A 19,052-nucleotide genomic window follows, 5' to 3' on the forward strand; every position below is an offset into this window, starting at 1 on the left:
AAAAGAAAATATTAGCTTTGTGCAAAAAATTCATTATTTCTCTATTAAATTCTCGTGGGAAGTTTAAGAAACATTTATATAAAACTTTGGTTTGTTAGCGATCGAAAGACAAACGAAACGAAATAATCAATAAATATTAATTATAATTTTAATGAGATATATTAGACAATGTCAATGATACCAGTAATTGAACTGAAAAATAAATTATGTCCCAATTATCGAATGATACAGATTCACTTTCTAATTGAATGCGCTCATCAAAATAAAGTTACAAGATGACAATACAAAGAAATATTTTTAACGAAATGTCAAAGATCTTTAGAAATATTACATACGAATGTATTAATATTTCAATCGTTGGGATTTAATTATTAGAGCACTTAACTTACATGTAAAAAATAAAGTTATTTTCAACACAAGAATGTTCTTTTTTTCTACGAGAGACGTCAAGAGAGGGAAAGAGAGAGAACGGTGGAATTTTTATCCGGTGCAGCAATAACGTCAGAGAGAGAGAGATACGAATGGCACTTCGCGATTAGCGCGGCGAGCGATCCCGTCATCGATTGAGCACGCCGCGCGATAAGCGTTGGCGCGAACATCTAAACGGTCTGTCCGCGTACTTCAGATGTTTTCTTTTTCCCGCAACGCTACCGGCGCGCCAGCTCGCTTCTCTTCCGCGAAAAACCTACCAGAGAGGTATGACAAGGCAGGTGGGGATAATATCATCATCGCTAAAAATTTGAATGAAATTACGTTCGCACATTCGACGGATCTTTCCGACGTGCGCACGTCGCGTTGCGCGTGTATCGGTTATCATCAATAAAATCGATAACTGATAACCAGCTCAAACACGAAGCTCCGGCCGTGCTTGTTTATGCAATTCCTCCTGCACGCGCGCACAGGATGCCCGGCTTATTTATTTTTAAATACAGCGTCGCGCACGGATTTCGCGCGACGCGTTGCGGAACGGAACGCGGGGCTTCGCCAGCGTGTTGAATTGAAAATAATGAAGTCGTTCAAAAGACGGACAGGAGAAAGCAGCGATAAATCGGAGTGCTCGTTTCGCCGAGCGTTCATTAGATATCTCATCAACATTTTGAGATAAGGAAAAGTATTGACGGACTTATGGTGGTACAAAGTACGACAAGTGCGTTCCTGGTTATTATCGTGACTCAACAATCAAAGACGGAGATAAACATATTGTATATGTAATATGTTGTCTCATACGAATTTTTATCTTCGATACAAACCGCAGCAATTGCATCATACGAATGAGAACAAACAAGGCCGGAGAAAAAGAACTTCGGCTCCTGGCGAAGAACTTCGGCTCCTGAACGTCGTTTGCTTTTACAACTACACAGAAAGAAAGAACATTCTTGTTTCGCGGAAATATCTTTATTTTTTACATGCAAATCTTAATATTAGATTATACAGCGTTTAACACGAGAATAAGTTACTAGATATATTTGCTTCAAAGTTACTTTAAAGTAACTTCAATACATTTTGTATGCACGACTCAACAAGGAAAAATATATTCTTATTATTCAAAAATAATTTTCACGAATAAAAAATACAAGATATCGGATTGAGAATGTAATGTTTTTAAATGTCGAAAGAAGATATCATTATTACCAAAATAATCATATTATACTTCTTATGAGGTTATTGTGATATTCAAAGAAAGTTATAACAGTGTTGAAGTTTAAAACTTTAACATTCTTCTCATGAAATTACATATCATTGCATATGTAAAAAAGTAATTGCTAGTTTAAACATACTAGTTTGATATTAAGTTTTGTTTACCATGTACGTTTTTCACTTCGATAAAAATGCTACTCGATTATACCGCGGCAATTCGAGGAACTGATTAAACATATCGATTAAGTGAATCTGTTTTTTTTTCTTAAAGATATATCAGTACGTGTATTAATTCTGGTGTTAGTTGCTTCGAGTTGAAAATGGTCTCCGGTTGGAGAACCCAATAGCGCATAACTAGTACTATTCGCGGCAGTTGAGAGTTAAAATTAGGAATACGTCCGCCGTACGACACGGTAAAAGAACACGCGATCGATATCCGCGTTGCACGCCACACATTGTTGCATTGCGCTCGATATGCACTGTGCTGCGTTCGCACAACGAATGGAGCACTCGATAAGATGATACAATATTATCGGTACCGGTAATATAAATCTCGTGATGATGATGATGATGATGATGATTGAATGTGTGAAAAACTTGCATCAGATTAATTTACATTACCATGGACGTGACATTCTAAATTTCTGCGACGTGTGGGCGATATCGCATGAATGCGCAGAACGTCGACGCGTGTTGTCATTGAATGACAAAGAACAAATTCTCTAGCGAATTTGTTCATTTCATAGAAGAAATTTCGCAACAGTCTATCACCGATCATAAATTATCAACATGTTGAACATGCAAATTATTTCTAATTAATGAATCTCCGACTTAAACAATTAAAATTGTAATAAAATTAATATTATTAGTATATTTTCCTTCAGTTTACACATAGCCAAAAAAGGGACTTGGTTTACAATTATTCCTTAACCACATACATTTATATTCATTCCTTATTTCTAAATTTAGTTCGTTATATTATTTTATTTATTTATTCTATCTATCCATTCCTTATTTGTATCTATTTAATATTTTTATATTTACATTGACTCTCTCTAATTGACTTTACAATATCATCCCTATTACTTAAATGTTAAACATTAATTTAAGTTTACCTACATTATTTATATTACGCTAACTATTCGACATGACATGATAACTTCTATTACTTATGTACTTTTTTTTGTCCTAAATCCTGCTTTCTTATCTAATGTTTTGTTTTACCTTCACTTGCATTATTTATGTACTTATTCCTACATAATTTTCACTAATAATTTGTGTGACCTCCATAACTTAACTTAATCATTATCAATCTAAAATAATTCCAAACTTATCCAACACGTTAATCAAGTATCCACACATTTTCACGTCATATATCTAATCGAGTCAATAAAATTAATATTAAAATAATAATCGAATTAATATTATAATAATAATAAAATTATTATATTAATATTAAATAATAATATTGGGCAATATGTGTGTGTGTGTGTGTGTGTGTGTGTGTGTGTGTGTGTGTGCGTGCGTGCGTGTTTGTGTATTTGTGTGTGTAATAAGCAATTACGGATTTTTAGATAAAATAAAGCTATTATATTTTGATGCCGTTATAATTTTGTAAAACAATATATATACATTGTTTTGATCTGTAATCTTTTGCCATCCTATGCACACATTGTTTTATATAAACTTATAACGACATGCAAATAAATATAATCATTTCGTGTTATCTGAGGAATCCGAAATTACTTATTACACAATCCAAATTTTAATATTAATTAAATAAATAATAACAAAAATAGAAAAAAAATAATAGCACAGGACTTGAAAGCCAAAGCTTTCTCAGCTTAGTTTCATAACTAATATTCATTCTTTGTTCTGCTTTCCTTTATGTTGCATAGTAATGAAAGAAGTTAAGAAATTTTTTTTACGATAATTATATTATGATAGCTGATTGCTACGAGTAAAATTAAGAAATTTTGTGGCATAACGATAACAGAAAAATTTAAGTTTTACGGTAACTATATTATAATAACTGATTGCCGCAGGCAATTAAAGAGAATTTCGATATCTTAACGAATTAAGCGATCGACCAGAGAATTTGTCAATTAAAGTGTCATTAAGATCGAGCGTTTCAGCACTGATGCGCGTTTCATCAGCGATAATGGAAGGTTTCTCGTGCTTGCCAGATGCCGCCCGTATGCACATAGCGGAGATAAGTGTCCACCAGTCAGTGTTAGCCGCGAAATGTCATTGACACAACGCGCAAACCACCTCTCGCCACGTGTAACCTTGAAAAAAACGCGTCTCGCCGACACGTTGTGATTGTCGCCAACACAATATTACCTTCGGCTGATGCTCGAAGCCGAAAGCGAAGACACACACATACATAAACTGGATAACAGAACAAAAAGAGAGAGGCACGGGAAATGAGACAATCTTATATTATCCTTATCATATATTATCCTTATTATATTTATCATTTTAACGGTACCATATTTTTGTTTGACAGCAAGTTTTGAGACTGACGCGAATGATATAAAATATATTAGGTCGTCGCTGTCTTTAAAAGTGTATTACTATTAGGAGCTCGTTTATTATCAAACACTTGTCCGATAATAGTGCACGGGAATCTCAGAGTTGCGATAAGGCAACTAGTGATATGGTATAGTCAATATTTCGATGTCACCTTAATATACGGGTATGTGTGTGTGTGTATGTGGGTTCTTCCTCCTCTTGCTTGAAATTAGATTGTCGTGTCCAGAACAATGGAAATATGATATCTATTGAGTTGGTACGCTGATGACACTATGCCACAGATGGCACAATGGTTAATATTAACAGTTTAGGACTCCGTAGCTTTGATCAAACACAAATGCAAATGTTCACGTATCAAATAACTTTAAATGCATCGATTTTCGTTGAATTTTATCCTCTAAGATATAATCCATGACCCAATCTGCCGATTGATTATTATCGCGGTCTGCGTGATGTTATACGACGTAGATATTTTATCTTTCATCGGACTGTGAAAGACCAAATTACATGTGATTCGTCGATTCGTCTTTTGGTTGGATCACTTCTTCGCAATACACTTTAAAAAACGTATCAATAGCAGAACAATAGCAGATCGAATGAGGAGAGTTCTTTTTATATTTATATACGATTAGAAAAGTTGTCTCTCTCTATTAAAAGTAAAGGTAAGGAAAAGATAAGAAAAAAATATAAAAATTTACGAAAAATAAATATATTGGAAAAGATTCTGTGTTAAAGATTTAACATATTTTACGTGACCCAATTCATCCACTTTAAATTTTGTTAATTTAACACAAGACGAATATGTAAACAAATAATATGTCGAAAATTAATACTAAAATGTAACACTTGGACACTATTGCATTATTTTAACATTTACAAATAGTAAATATGAATTCAATATACAATAGACAAAATAACACAAATATGTTAAACTCACATACGGCTATGTCAAAAATTTAACACAAAAATTTTACACGGATCGATTTTAACGCAAATATAAAATGTTTTTTTTATCATATAGAGAATAAAAAGGATGTTTGAAGAGTACCGGGAAGATTCGCGAAATGTTGCGTCCTCGTGAATGATTTATTGTAAATTTAGCGATAGTTGAAATTTGCAAACTTCTAATATCTCGCGTATGCCTCCTTTTTGTTTTTGCGAAATATTTGAAAAGAAAAACGATATCATATTTTGCGAGCTACATTCGATAAGAAGCAGGGAATAGTATGTTTCTGTATGGTGAGGCGCGACAGTGTAATGTGTACAACAAGGAGGATGCACGCCGCTACGAATATACTAACGTTTTACGGTGCAGCGAGCACCTGAATATTCAGAGAGACAGAGATAGAGAGAGAGAGAGAGAGAGAAAGAGACGGCCAGTGTCGGCTAACAAAGAACGTGCGAAAATGGAAAAATTTGCTCACAAAGCGCACTGCAATTAATTCTGTATGCTGTTTTCATCTTCTGGATTATGAGTGCCGATTGCACGTTGACGTGTGAACAAATACGTGCCTCTGTGCACGTATGTGCGATACACATACGGACGCTGATCGACGTTAATTTGAATTCAATGAAAAGTTGAATTTAGCAGGGATAAGGCTCTTCGATATACAATCATAATGGGAAACTAATTAGATACAAAGTTGTTCAATGCACAGTTGTTTAGTGCAATAAATAAATTCACTATAAATCAGTTTCTATGATCAAGTTGTTGTATTAATAACTTGCGTATTGTTTTAGCTAAAATTGATGTTCCACTTCACTGAAGTGGTCCCAAAGTGTTTGGATGTGACGTTTGGATCAATATTAAAGTGTGACAATAAGATTATATAAACTGATCTATAGTGAATTTATTGATTCAACATTTCTCCTCCTTTCTTTGTATTTAGTCGCGTGCAGACATGTGAAATTATTTATCCTTTTTCTCGCGTAAGACAATGCTGTAAATGCGGCTTCTCACTACAAATATCTAATGAACTTCGCAATTTTTACATTTTTAGCATGCTATGCATCCAAGAAGAGCTGGGTCAGCTAAGTGCAATCGCAGGGAGTGCCGCAATCACCGATCCACGAGAAGCTCAATTACCCAACAGCAGTCACAACAATTCGGAAAACAATAGCAATTCCAGTGACAAGTGCAGTCCCGGGTCGGGAAGTCTCGATTCGCAACGATCTAGTTGGGTTGAGGGCATACTAGGATGCATGCGCCCTGTTTGGACTATGCTATCGAAGGCTGCTGTCAACGAGAAAATCAAAGGTCATTCGAGTAAGTGTTCCACAAACCACGTTTCTTGAGTGGTTTCCTCCTCCACTTTATCTTTGTCCTTTTTCTCGATGAAATTTTGGCGAGTCTGCCAAGAAACTTTGTACCTTCGATATATAGTTTTATGTTTTTTATATGCAAATTTGGCATATGTAGAAATTCACAGGAAAGTTCAAAGATCATTTTATGATACATCTCGTGGCGAACAAAATAAAAATAGACCGAGTCTGCAATTCAGCCATTAATATTTGATGCGACGATTAATGTGGAATTCCATTTCAGCGGATGATTGGGAGATACCTTTTGAATCGATTAGCGAGCTACAGTGGCTTGGGTCCGGTGCTCAAGGTGCAGTATTTAGCGGGAAACTAAATAAGGAAATTGTAGCTGTGAAAAAGGTGAGAGAACCGAGAGAGACTGACATACGCCATTTGCGGAAGCTAAATCACCCGAATATTGTACAATTCAAGTAAGATATGCTGTTTCTTTCACATTATTGCTGCTTATTCTATATCAACGTAAGTTCAATTGTAAAGTACATTTGTTTTACGTTTGCAGAGGAGTATGCACGCAAGCCCCGTGCTATTGCATAATAATGGAATTTTGTCCATACGGACCATTGTACGACCTTCTAAGAGCAGGGGAACCGGTTCCTCCTACTAGATTGGTGTCATGGTCAAAGCAAATTGCTGCAGGAATGGCATACCTTCATTCCCACAAGATTATCCACAGGGATCTCAAAAGTCCAAAGTAAATGAATAATGCGAAGGATAATATATCTTCGATAGATATTTTCGTTGATATCAATCTACTCAAAAAAATTTAAGCTGTTCCATATTTACGATGTGCCACAAATTTTTTCATATAGGGATTTTTTAGTAAATTTAAATGAAAGTCTCTCGACATTTTCTGCTAAGAAAAAATTTCAAATTTACCCAAATATTTAAGGCAATGAAAGGTGGCTTGCCTAGATATAGAATCTTGTGATACATTTCTACCTGTAAAGATAAATAAAAATACGGAGTTATCTTTTGTAAATAGAATAAATAGAATATATTTGAGATTTCTATACATTTATAATAAAGTAATTGCCGCAGAATAACGAGAAAATTGTTGTACTTGCAGTGTTCTAATAGGACAGAAGGAAGTGGTGAAGATTAGTGACTTCGGAACAAGCAGGGAATGGAATGAGATCAGCACGAGGATGAGTTTTGCCGGTACAGTAGCGTGGATGGCGCCGGAGATTATCAGAAATGAACCGTGCTCGGAAAAGGTAGACATATGGTCGTACGGCGTCGTGCTATGGGAATTACTTAGCGGCGAGATACCTTATAAAGATGTGGATTCCTCCGCCATTATTTGGGGAGTAGGCAACAATTCCCTTCGTTTGCCGATCCCAAACAGCTGTCCGGAGGGTTACGGTCTATTGGTCAAACAATGTTGGGCAGCTAAGCCGCGCAATAGACCGTCCTTCAAGCTTATCGAGATGCATCTCTCGATTGCAGCCGTCGATGTGCTCTCTACAAAACCCGAAGATTACTTTAAAGCACAGGTACAGTCATTAATCCTTATATGTTTTTATTTATACCTTTCTAAACAAATAGAAATCAATCTTCTTTATTTTAATACAATTTCCGGAATTTGTTTTTATAAATAAACTATTTCAAGTGCTTTCTATATAATTTATGAATAAATTATATGAATAAATGTGACTCACATACACACACACACACACACACACACGCACACACATGTATATATATACACACATATATATATAGGGTAAATTATGTGATAACAAAATTGTTTATGTTACAGCAATCTTGGAAAAAGCAAATAAGAGAACACATGATGCAGATGCAATCGAACAATAATAGCAGTCCGCGTTTCGAAGCCGACTTGATTCGGCGAAGGGAAGACGAATTACGGCACGCTCAAGACATCAGAGAACATTATGAGCGCAAACTCGAACGCACTAACAATCTGTACTTAGAATTAAGCGCCGTGTTATTACAATTGGAGCTGCGTGAACGAGATGTGATAAAGTAAGTAACATATTATGCTATAAGTTTTCTGAATACAGACGATGCCGTTGCACATATACTCAAATCAAATAGAAATAAATGTATTTTCAGGAGAGAACAACAATCCGGATATAAGCAATGCAAGAAACGTCTTGTCCGTCCTTTATTGAAAGCTCAGGAGAGGCTTTATCGCAAACGGAACGGCACGGCACACTTATCTACTTCATCTACGCCTACTACCCCACCTTCACCCACAGATTTGCCACAGAGTCCTGTCAAAGCCACTATGTACACACAACTGAACGAATCAAACCAACCAGAAAGTATTTTGGCACCAAGCAACAGTTTTAAGCAACGTAAATACAGACATCGTAGAGTTGGTTCAGGCTGCGGCATGAGCTCCAGTCCTAGATCGAGTCCTCATCGTGAAAGAAAAGTAAGAATTTTACTAATGATAATGTACGACAAATGATAAGTTATTTTAACGAAATACAGTAGTATGTGAAACACACATACAGTAAATAAGTTATTAATTTATAATAATTAAAACAATAATATATCTTTTTCATATATTTTATTATAAGGAACGTTTTGTTCATCAGCTAAATTTTTTACAAATATAAAATTTATGCTGTGAAAGTATGGAAACTATCTGCATATTACAGTTTAATAATTAGCATCAATATTTACTACACGTTGGTATTATTCTTTTTTATTAGAGCATAGAAGTATCTACGAGATTCGTCGATAGTCACACGCAAACGGACATCATGGACATTAGCGAAACAGATCACAGTCCGATAGCGAATGCAGCGCATTCTCTAACGGAGAGATGTTCTTTGGACGCAGTCAGGAAACACTCGTTGAATAAGTCAGTGGCGGAGTGTCTAAACGGGAATCCAGTTTTGCCGGAATCACATTATAGAATAGAATCTAGTCCATGCTCCAGTCCTGAACCTATGGATGAAAATAATTCCAATGGAAACGAACGTTTGAAGGATTGCAGCGACGACGATAATCTCGAAACACTTGGCAGAAAAGTCAGTGAAATTATAAATGCGAATCGTCTTATCTCACCTATTGACAATGGAAACGGCGAGAGTGTCCTAATATCTCATAGGTATTGCAAAATACTATCTAAAATTTTAAATTTATCTTTACCACACACGTGATTTGTTAATCCTTAAAAAGTAAATTACGAATTGACAACTTTACATAATGAAACTGTAAATAATTTACAATTGATCTTGAAATCGAAATTTTGAATCGCACGTCCATTATACATTACTTATAATTTGAATAAAACATATTGATGATTTCTATTATAGAGATAAGATGTTTGTCTAATGAAATAATCGATTTTTCTTTAGCATTAATTAAAATAGCTGTTGAAACTAAAATGTCTTAAGAGATTATTTATAAAAACTAACATTGATTAATATAATTTAGCAATAATTCAGTAAAATAATTGTAGTAGGAATAAAGAAGATCCGGCCAAATTAATTCACTTTTGCGGTATTAACGTCAATGGATCAAATATTCAGCAAGAACAGTCCGACATTATAGCGCGAACAGACACTACGGATGATCGCGAAGATGATGCATGTGAAGAGAGCTGGTCAGATGAAGAGGGGGAAGACCCGAGCTATACTTATAACTACTTGCGACGAAGAAGGTATATTTAGTTGTATATAATACATTTATTATATTTTATTTTTGCAAATTTATTCGATGCTTATTGCTAAATATTTAAATTGTATTTAAATTTCTAAATATTTATAAATTGTAATTATACCATTTCATATATATATATACACACATGCACCCACATGTTCATGTATATGTTACAGTATCGCAAGGAGGCCAATAGCTCCCGGCTGCAGATTAAGAAGATCTAAACAAACGACCGAAAGAACAGAAGTGGTATTAGCTTCTGATGAGGAAAATACTTCTGAATATTCGCATCCTCCGTCCAGTCAGTCCTCCACTTTAGAAAGCAATCCAGATGTTCAAAGAGCTTTTCGTGATATACATGATTCCCAAAAGGTAAATAAACTATACATGTAATTCATTTATTTTTATAATATTAGTTCTAAAGAGTAAGTTCTGGAAAACGATATCTCCTATGATAAACGAGAAAAGATTTAAATAAACATTACATTTATGAACTCAGAGGAAGGAAATGGATGACGGTTCTGACACATCGAGTCAATCAGAAACAGACGAAGTCAGTGAAGTTACAATTGCATCTCAACCGGCGAGTGGAACTAAGAAGATAGAGAGCAGAGTATAGATTAGTTTTTAGTCTAATTTTTATACCTGATTTATGAACGATTTATAGCGTAGTTATTGTCCAGTGAATTCGGTAATTACGTCAACCCTCATATTACAACTTATGTTAAATATGTAGATATTTATCTGTTCATACTTCTATATACACATGCGATATTGATACATACATATATACATACATACGCACATATATACATACAAATATATACATACACATGCATCTATACATCATATACACACGTATATACACATATTAAGAAATATGTAATATTATTTAGGAGACATAAGCAAAACGATTACTCCTCTGAGATTCGACTCATTATACATCTTATTTGAATGTGGTTATTCCAAACGATTTTTTAATCATGATCGATCATTATTTAATTAAATGCAAACTGGTAAGATTAATATTGCTCAAATTTGAGTTATACTGAGAATCTGTTGACGGCATATATCAGCATGTGATCATTAATTTAGATCTATTGTACAATTTTCATTCAACAAATCTAAATATGAAATCTGCTTCGAAGGATATCGTTCGCAAGTGCAGCGATTATGTTAGCATTATACGAATTCGCTGTGTACTCGAGTTGAGGGAACGTATATTTATTTCTTGCTTCTCGTATCTCGTATTTCTTGTATCTCGTACTTTGTGTTCATATCTCATACTCTATGTTTCTCTTGAACGCGCGTATGTTACTTTCAAATCATAAATTTAATTTCTAATTGTGCATAAACAGTCACCATAGAAATTTTTTTTCTATATGTTCAAATTGTAGAGGCAGTCCTTTACGGTGAATAACTCTCTTCGAGTTCATACATTTCTCTCCCCATGCATTGTGTTTGTATCTGACGAAGTGAAAAAACGGTTATAGGTAGCCGTGCTTACAAGTGCATCGGGCTAATGATATTATGTAAATACACCAACTTTTAAACGCGAGCTAGAGACGCGTTTCCTTGAAGAAAACAACAAGATCAAATAAACCACTCCTCGAAACGGAATAGAATGTACAACATAACGATAATGATTATAAACGAATTTTATGACATAAGTGCCTATGGCAATTTGCATGCAGTACGTCGACCGCGACGAATTGAAGTGTCTAGAAAAAGTTAGAAAATTGATAAAACGATAATACGCAATTTAGTCTTTGAAGCATGTATTGAAAGATATTGTTGTACCTATGTGATCTTTTATATTTACAATGAATATACACACAAAGACACGTTAGACCGAAAACAAAACGAAAATTACAAAAAATGTGAAAATTCTCTTTTCCCCGAAGCTATTCTCTATTTACGGTAGTAGAAGAGCACTTTGTATCTTGTTATATGTACCTCTCGAGATATATATATGCTCATACGTAAGAAACTTGACTTTATTTTACAACCAACAAGTCAAGGAGAATGTAAGTTTAGTGATTGCGTACTTATTGATTTCAGCATTTATATAAACTCTTGTTGTAAATTATACATATATGTGTACACAACATTTATGTATAGTTTATAGGAAGAGAGTTGTATTGTGTAATAGTCGAATGTGGTGCAGGTTACAGAAGTTTCAAAACGAAGCTCAAACAATAGCATTGGACTGCACACGTGAACTTCATACTCATTCCGCAAAACTGGTACTAATAATTTATCGTACGCTCTACTTGTCAGACGCATGTCTACGAGAATTACTTGGTTATTTAATTATCGGAAAAAGAAGAAAGAAAAACATGTTTTGCATCCATCTATTGTACCTGCTTTGAAACTCAAATTGCCTTAATGACAATTATATACATCTGTATCTGTAAATATAGACAATACAACGGGAACTTAGTGCGTAAGAGATAGAATAACGTTTTGATGTGCTCATTTGAACGAAATAATTTATAAGGCATATTAACCCTAGAACCCTAAACATGGGTAAAATTTACCCAAACTTTTCAAACGTGATCGTTCTTAAAAAACATGTTTTGTTTTTTCATTATAACTTTTTTCAACTTTGTTCTTCGCTGAATGACCTTCATTAAATCGCAAAAACTAATAGACTTACATTCCTCCAGGTTTTTTTATCTTAATTAAAAAAAAATGTTAAATTTCGATCATTTTTCCGGAAGTTATGAGCAAATAAAAATGCTCTGGGGGTAAAATTTACCCATGTTTAGGGTTTACGTAACTTCTTGGTGTTTAGGGTTCTAGGGTTAAAGACAAAAGGAGACAGAAAGAGAGAGATGTACTTTGTAGCAATCATACGTATTGTATCCACCATATTTATGCGAGTAGTTGCATAAATCGTTCCTTTTTGTGCAGTGGCAGCTAACTGACTAGTTCTATTATTATATAATAATAGAAGCAGTACACAAAATTTGTGTTATATATTATATATATAAAATAAAGTTGATTTACACGATTATATGTTCTCTATCTCATTCCTTATATGAAACCAGTACGAACATATTATAGTATGTACACATGGATTTTTAGGAGTATTCTACAAAGAAATTCAGAGATATATATTTTATTAATATGATATAAAGACTTTTTTCATATAATTTCTTCAAACACACATCTTATCTAAAAGCAATCATCAAATTCATAAATGTGAATTTCGAGTTACCCTAAGAAAAACGATTAGGAACAATAACATTGAAAACAAAATTAAAACATTGATCGGTCATTTAATTAATTTAATTATATATATACAAGCAAGCTTGTAAATATTCTAAAAAATAATTGACATTGCAAAATTAAACATTAGAGTTCTTTCATGTTTTATCCGATTGCATAAACTGTATTACGACTTGAGAGAATATCCATATCGTATATATTTAACATCCATACTTAAGCTATGACGTCTTTACATTAAGCTTGTAACAATGCTCTCATTTATACGGGTAGAATTCCGTTAATTAACTTTATAGTACACATAACATCGCGGAACATACATTCGATGAGAAATCAATTATTTTTAATTAAGTTGGAACATGCATGTGATTGATAAAATAAGGCTAACTTTATACAAATATACGTAAAACATACCTTTTTTTACAAATAGATGTAAAAACTTAGAAATATGATTTGTACATGTTAATTTTCTATTGAGTATAAAGCATTACATATTATAAACAGTAAAAATCGATAAAAAATCGATTTTGTTATATTCTACTTTAATTATCATCAACTGTAAATGTTGATAAAAATATGGGGAATAGGTTCTTGAACTGATTATATTAATAATAATCGACTGCTCAAGATCATTATAAATTGTTTAAGAAGTTTTTGTCTCTGATGCGTACAGTTAGGATATCTATACATATAGATTGCCGTTGCCATCTTTCGAGAATAAATGAACAATTAATTTAGAATAAATAAAGTTATAATTAAAATTTTTCCGTTGCAGTTGTAAGAAAGTTCTACCAGTAAAATGAATTACTTAGAAATTCAGCAGTAGATTTATATAAAGATGAAGCGCTTTGTTTTAAACCAGTAAATAATGACACAACTCCTTCTTTGTCATCATCTTGTTCTTCCTCTTCAGGTAAATAATCAGGCATTTCTTCGCTGTCGCTGTTATCGCCCGATTGCAGCTGTAAGAAATTTATTATGTTTCCATTAAGACAATTTGACATAAAAATATCTTTCGTTATTTATAGATACGCAAATATCGTATTAAACTAGAATAAAAATAACTTGCGAGTCAGTTGAGACATTACGATAATGCTTACCAACTTTACGAGAAATTCCTGATTAAATTTATTTCTTGTAACCAATCTCGCTTCCATGTTTTCCGTGTTCTTGTCGATTGCCTCTGCGATTTGTTTAGCGGTGACGTAGCTCAAGGTACGCATAGTTACACGCTGATGTTCTACATCGACAACAAGCGAAACCAGACCTTCGATTCTTATTAAAATTGCTTCCAATTCGGCACGAGTTTCCTAATCAATTATTTCACTATTGTAGTTTATAATTAACTTACAACTATCCTTTACATGTATGATATTAACAAATTGAAAGGGCGTTTCTGATTACCGGGAGTAAACCTTGAACATGTAAGACTATCATGTGAGTCTTCAACTTCTTAGGTTCTATGACTCGTCTGCAACGGCTGCGTAAGTTATATATAGGTGGTTTCATACGTTCTATGTCATCTTTGATGTTTTGCGCTCGATTTGATATCTTTGGTTCACTCAGACTGTACTTATTTATGGTGGCTTCCAATGATTCACGTACACCAAAGGTGGACGTTATGTGTATATAATTATCTACATTCTTCACAAATATCTCCAGAATGTCTAAAGCTAAAGTAACAACATTTACATCAGGTACTTCCAAGACATACGCTATGTATGATAGAACCGTTTTGTCCTGTAACACAAATAACAGGATGAAACATATATTTTGCACAAACTACATAGATAAAGAGAATTAGAGTTGTGTTGTAGATTTCAAGATTGTCTACATGGATTGTTTAAGTATCTTCTATGTGATGTATACACAGTCTTCTTTTATACAAAAATTTGTAGTGATATTATTCAATTTACAATATTCAATTATATTAGAACAATTTATAATATATTATTTATAAATATTATATTAAAATATATAAAAAGAGTGATTAAATTGTGACTTAGTTGTGGTATATGTTTTGGATATTATTTATATATGTAGAGTTTAAAAAAGATAAATTGCATGAAATTTTTATTTCATTACATATGATGGATTAGTAAATTTTGTTCTAAAAGTATGAATATATCCTGATTCTGTGATATCTAATTTGCTCAGAAAACAATACTTATAAATTTACATCAAAATTTAAAAAACTAACTAAAAATATAAACTTTTCTTTTTTTATTTTGAATAAGCTGTATATTGTTCAAATCAATATATTGCTGTATATTTCAAGATTAGGTCCACAGGAATTGTTTACATTTTGCCTATATTTTGTTGTGATATATACAATCTTTTTTCATGTAAACAATATAAACTTTCTAGAATATATATTGTAAATTATATTAAAATATATAAAAACAAATAATTTAATATTATATTAAATATAAATTAAATAAGACAGTATTATATCTGTTTTTATATTAATTATAAATATAATGTGTGTTTAAACAAGATAAATTATATAAAATTTTTATTTCATTATATGACTGACTGAGAAATTTAACTCTAAATGTAAGAATATAACCAGAGATTTCTGAACTTGCTCATGAAACAATGTTTATAAATTTACATCAGTAATTCTAAAAGTTAAATGAAAATATAAACTTCTCTTAATAAATGTTTTAATAACTCATACATTCTTTAAATCCATAGATCCATAGATTATTGATACCTATGTGGACCATGTCAGCATGTTTATGGATGTTGTTTAAAGAACATATAGGTTAATCAAAAATTTGTTAAAAGAAATTTATATTTTCACTTAACTCATCTCAGTTTATATTGTCTACACATAGAGTATCACAATTTATGTATAAACAAATTGACAATCCTGAAGAAAATGATAAAGGTCTCTCATATAAAATCACAATTAGAACACAATGATCAACGAGTCATAAATATGAACTACTAAGCTCTAAGAATGAAAGAAAGTTTTTACCTTCAAAATAGTATCATGGTTTGCAAAATCGTTGGCGAGCTTCCTGTATGTCTGGAGGGTCTCCTGTAGCTCCTGTGGGTCCAGAGAATCCTCACTGTCCATTGTCCACAGGCGTTACGTTGACATTAAATACACCAGAGATCCGTGTGCCCGGCCAGATAAGCCTTATTCAGACCTCTTTACGAGATTCACGTAAAATTTTTACAGCAAGGAAGTATCTTACTACATATCACTATCGAGAATCGAGCTCATTTTTTCGAGGTAATACGAAACGTGCCGTTTCTTTCCGGTTATTACACCGCGATACGATGTTACAGATATAATCTGGAGAGATCACTCTAACCTTACTTCAAACGAGCAACCCGAGGCCAACATTGGAAGAACCTGCAAACACCGTGAGAGAAGGACGGTGAAGCGGTTGTATTTGGCATTTGATCAAAATCGATCGACGACAGACGTTGCTCCGGGACGTCGGTCGCTTTTATCGACACCGAGGAGAGGTGGAATACAAGAGTTGACACTTACGTGACTTTAATAACGAGTTACAATCTTACAACGATAAACAAAATTAAAGGCACACGCAGCGTCAATATAGGGCACATTAATACGTGTTATAAGCAATGCGCGTGAGCGAATATGCGCTGCTTCGCAACTTTCACGCATACGGTAGGATCATCGCCAACAGTTCGTTTCGGTGATAAATAAACACGAAATAGATTGGGCGCGACAACTCCGTATTTCCGCCAGCTGACCGCGCTACAGCTGATCACCGATATCAATAACGACTAACGTCAATTGGTGTTGACTAGCTGCTAGCAAGGGAGAAAACCAGAGGTCTGTTCATATAAAGGCTCGTCTACAATACGCGGAGTAAGTTTAATATAAAAAAAAAAGAAAAATAATTTCACTTATTGTGATCATGAATTTCATGTATTTATTTCCTTTGCGTAAATTCATGTAAAATGAAAAGTTTTATTGATAAACTTTTCAATAAGACTTTTCATTTTTCACGAATTTACGTTAAAGGAATAAATATACAATTCACAAACTAGCCCATACAACACCAAATGTCTGAAATATATCCCAAAGACGTTCCAGGGATAATGTGATATCTCTGGGATGTCTCTGGGGTGTATTTCGGATATTTGTACCGTATGGGTAGTGCTACGACTCGAAAACATAATTGCGACCGCATTGTAGATAATCCTATAGAGTGAAGCAAGTATATATTTTTTCACTAACTTATTACACTAGAGTGCACTAGTTCGAAAATTGTTCGAAAACGAACAAACCTATTGAAATTGTAAATCATCTAGTAAATTCCAACTGAGACTTCGTTTTGCACGTTTTCGTGCTGAAATTACGAAAGTACGCTTCCTTCGATGCGTGTATATAATGAACATTAAACACAGAATTATAATAAACTCCTGAAGCGCACATAGTGCAACACGTGCAGCTACAAAGAACAGACTTAAGGAGCTGTCGCATGCGCACACGGACGTCACGTGATGTTCGCGCGAAAGTTCAAGAAGACGCGCAGCGCGCTTGAGGGGCGATGGTCGACGTGCGTGGCGCGCCCAACGGTCGCGCGATCAATTGCGACAACATGGCCGACGTTCGGCCACTGTCGCCTATCGATGGTGCAGCGGTCGTGGCGAAACCTCGTCCAATTCCTCCGATGCACCACCGTCGCTCGAATGTCAACTGCGGTTTTGTTCCGGTGACACTCAACTCGAGCACGTCGCACGAACGAACGATCATCAGCGTGCTAAAAACAGGTTGACAGGCGATCGACTTCTTATCGCAGAGCGTCGTGCGGGACCGTGGGTAGGAACGGTCAGAGGTAGGGAGAGCTTTATTCGGGGGAAGGGAGGGTATATTTGTCGCGCACGGACACCGTCGGGTCATTCGGAGAACGCGCGTCTTACGAAGAGCACGAGAACGACGGGAGGCCCGACAACGGCGAATACGGCGGAATCCACGGTGACACACACTTTCGGACCGAGAAGGCACAATCGCCGTGTGACTCACAGTTTGTATGTGTGCATGTGAGCCGTTGTGCGAAGCGCGATGGAGTTCGTGATGATAAAAGATATCCGACCGGGCCAGAAGAACATCAATGTAGTGTTTATCGTTCTGGAGGTTAGCCACCCTACTATTACCAAAGAGAACCGCGAAGTTCGAACGTTCAAAGTGGCCGACAGCACCGCCTGCATGAACGTCTCCATCTGGGACGAGCCGGGACAGCTCTTAGTGCCGGGCGATATTGTCCGGCTTACTAAAGGGTACGCCTCGGTCTGGCGACAGTGTTTGACCCTTTACTCGGGCAAAAGTGGAGACATACAGAAGATCGGAGAGTTCTGCATGGTGATAAACGAGCAGCTAAACATGAGCGAGCCCAATCCTGCGTTAGCCCAACAGTTAGTCAATCAAAGCGGTTCAGGGCCGCCTGGTAGCAACGTCAATAACAGCATCACCAACAACGGTAACGCGAACAGTATGTCTGGTCAGCAATCGCTTGGACGACAGACGCTGGTACGTACAAACGCATGATGATGATTGGAAAATTCAAATCGAGCAAGTTTTCTCGCGTTATATATGCCATGTTTATCGTAGCAAAACGTATATTATTATAAATCGCGTTGGCATGAAAGTAGCATGCATATATATATATATATATATATATATATATATATATATATAT

At 34.7% G+C, this 19,052-nt stretch overlaps 3 protein-coding genes across 10 annotated transcripts in view; 2 read left to right on the forward strand and 1 right to left on the reverse strand.

Annotated features, from left to right (window-relative positions):
• LOC116852968 (mitogen-activated protein kinase kinase kinase 13) overlaps window positions 1-13,153 on the forward strand; it is a 28,491-nt gene extending 15,338 nt beyond the window's left edge. For 3 of the 7 annotated variants that reach the window (XM_032833750.1, XM_032833751.1, XM_032833755.1), the window contains 10 exons: window positions 6,174-6,439; window positions 6,719-6,905; window positions 6,995-7,186; window positions 7,562-7,988; window positions 8,255-8,481; window positions 8,554-8,896; window positions 9,180-9,580; window positions 9,935-10,135; window positions 10,311-10,506; window positions 10,634-13,153. In XM_032833750.1, the coding sequence (XP_032689641.1) occupies window positions 6,174-6,439; window positions 6,719-6,905; window positions 6,995-7,186; window positions 7,562-7,988; window positions 8,255-8,481; window positions 8,554-8,896; window positions 9,180-9,580; window positions 9,935-10,135; window positions 10,311-10,506; window positions 10,634-10,753 (2,560 nt within the window). In that variant the 3' untranslated portion in view covers window positions 10,754-13,153. The remainder of the gene's footprint in view (window positions 1-6,173; window positions 6,440-6,718; window positions 6,906-6,994; window positions 7,187-7,561; window positions 7,989-8,254; window positions 8,482-8,553; window positions 8,897-9,179; window positions 9,581-9,934; window positions 10,136-10,310; window positions 10,507-10,633) is intronic. The other 4 variants (XM_032833753.1, XM_032833756.1, XM_032833752.1 and 1 more) reach the window with 3 other exon arrangements.
• Window positions 13,154-13,398: 245 nt separating this feature from the next.
• Window positions 13,399-17,201, reverse strand: LOC116852972 (armadillo repeat-containing protein 1-like). 2 transcript variants are annotated; one of them, XM_032833771.1, is made up of 5 exons: window positions 16,874-17,201; window positions 16,349-16,732; window positions 14,770-15,105; window positions 14,466-14,675; window positions 13,399-14,327 (listed from the first exon to the last, which is right to left on the reverse strand). In XM_032833771.1, exons 2-5 carry the CDS (start codon window positions 16,448-16,450, stop codon window positions 14,154-14,156), a joined length of 822 nt encoding a protein of 273 aa, XP_032689662.1. In that variant the 5' UTR covers window positions 16,451-16,732; window positions 16,874-17,201; the 3' UTR covers window positions 13,399-14,153. The 2 variants fall into 2 exon arrangements, with proteins under 2 accessions (XP_032689662.1, XP_032689661.1); XM_032833770.1 differs by having other exon boundaries at window positions 16,349-17,201.
• Window positions 17,202-18,380: 1,179 nt separating this feature from the next.
• LOC116852970 (solute carrier family 35 member C2-like) overlaps window positions 18,381-19,052 on the forward strand; it is a 14,772-nt gene continuing 14,100 nt past the window's right edge. The window contains exon 1 of the mRNA XM_032833769.1: window positions 18,381-18,883. Coding sequence (XP_032689660.1) covers window positions 18,419-18,883 — 465 coding nt within the window. The 5' untranslated portion in view covers window positions 18,381-18,418. The remainder of the gene's footprint in view (window positions 18,884-19,052) is intronic.

This window comes from Odontomachus brunneus, unplaced genomic scaffold (genome assembly GCF_010583005.1).
Source record: "Odontomachus brunneus isolate Ranch 3 - 2012 unplaced genomic scaffold, Obru_v1 Obru_scaffold_264, whole genome shotgun sequence".
In the NCBI taxonomy this organism is placed as follows: Eukaryota; Metazoa; Arthropoda; class Insecta; order Hymenoptera; family Formicidae; genus Odontomachus; species Odontomachus brunneus.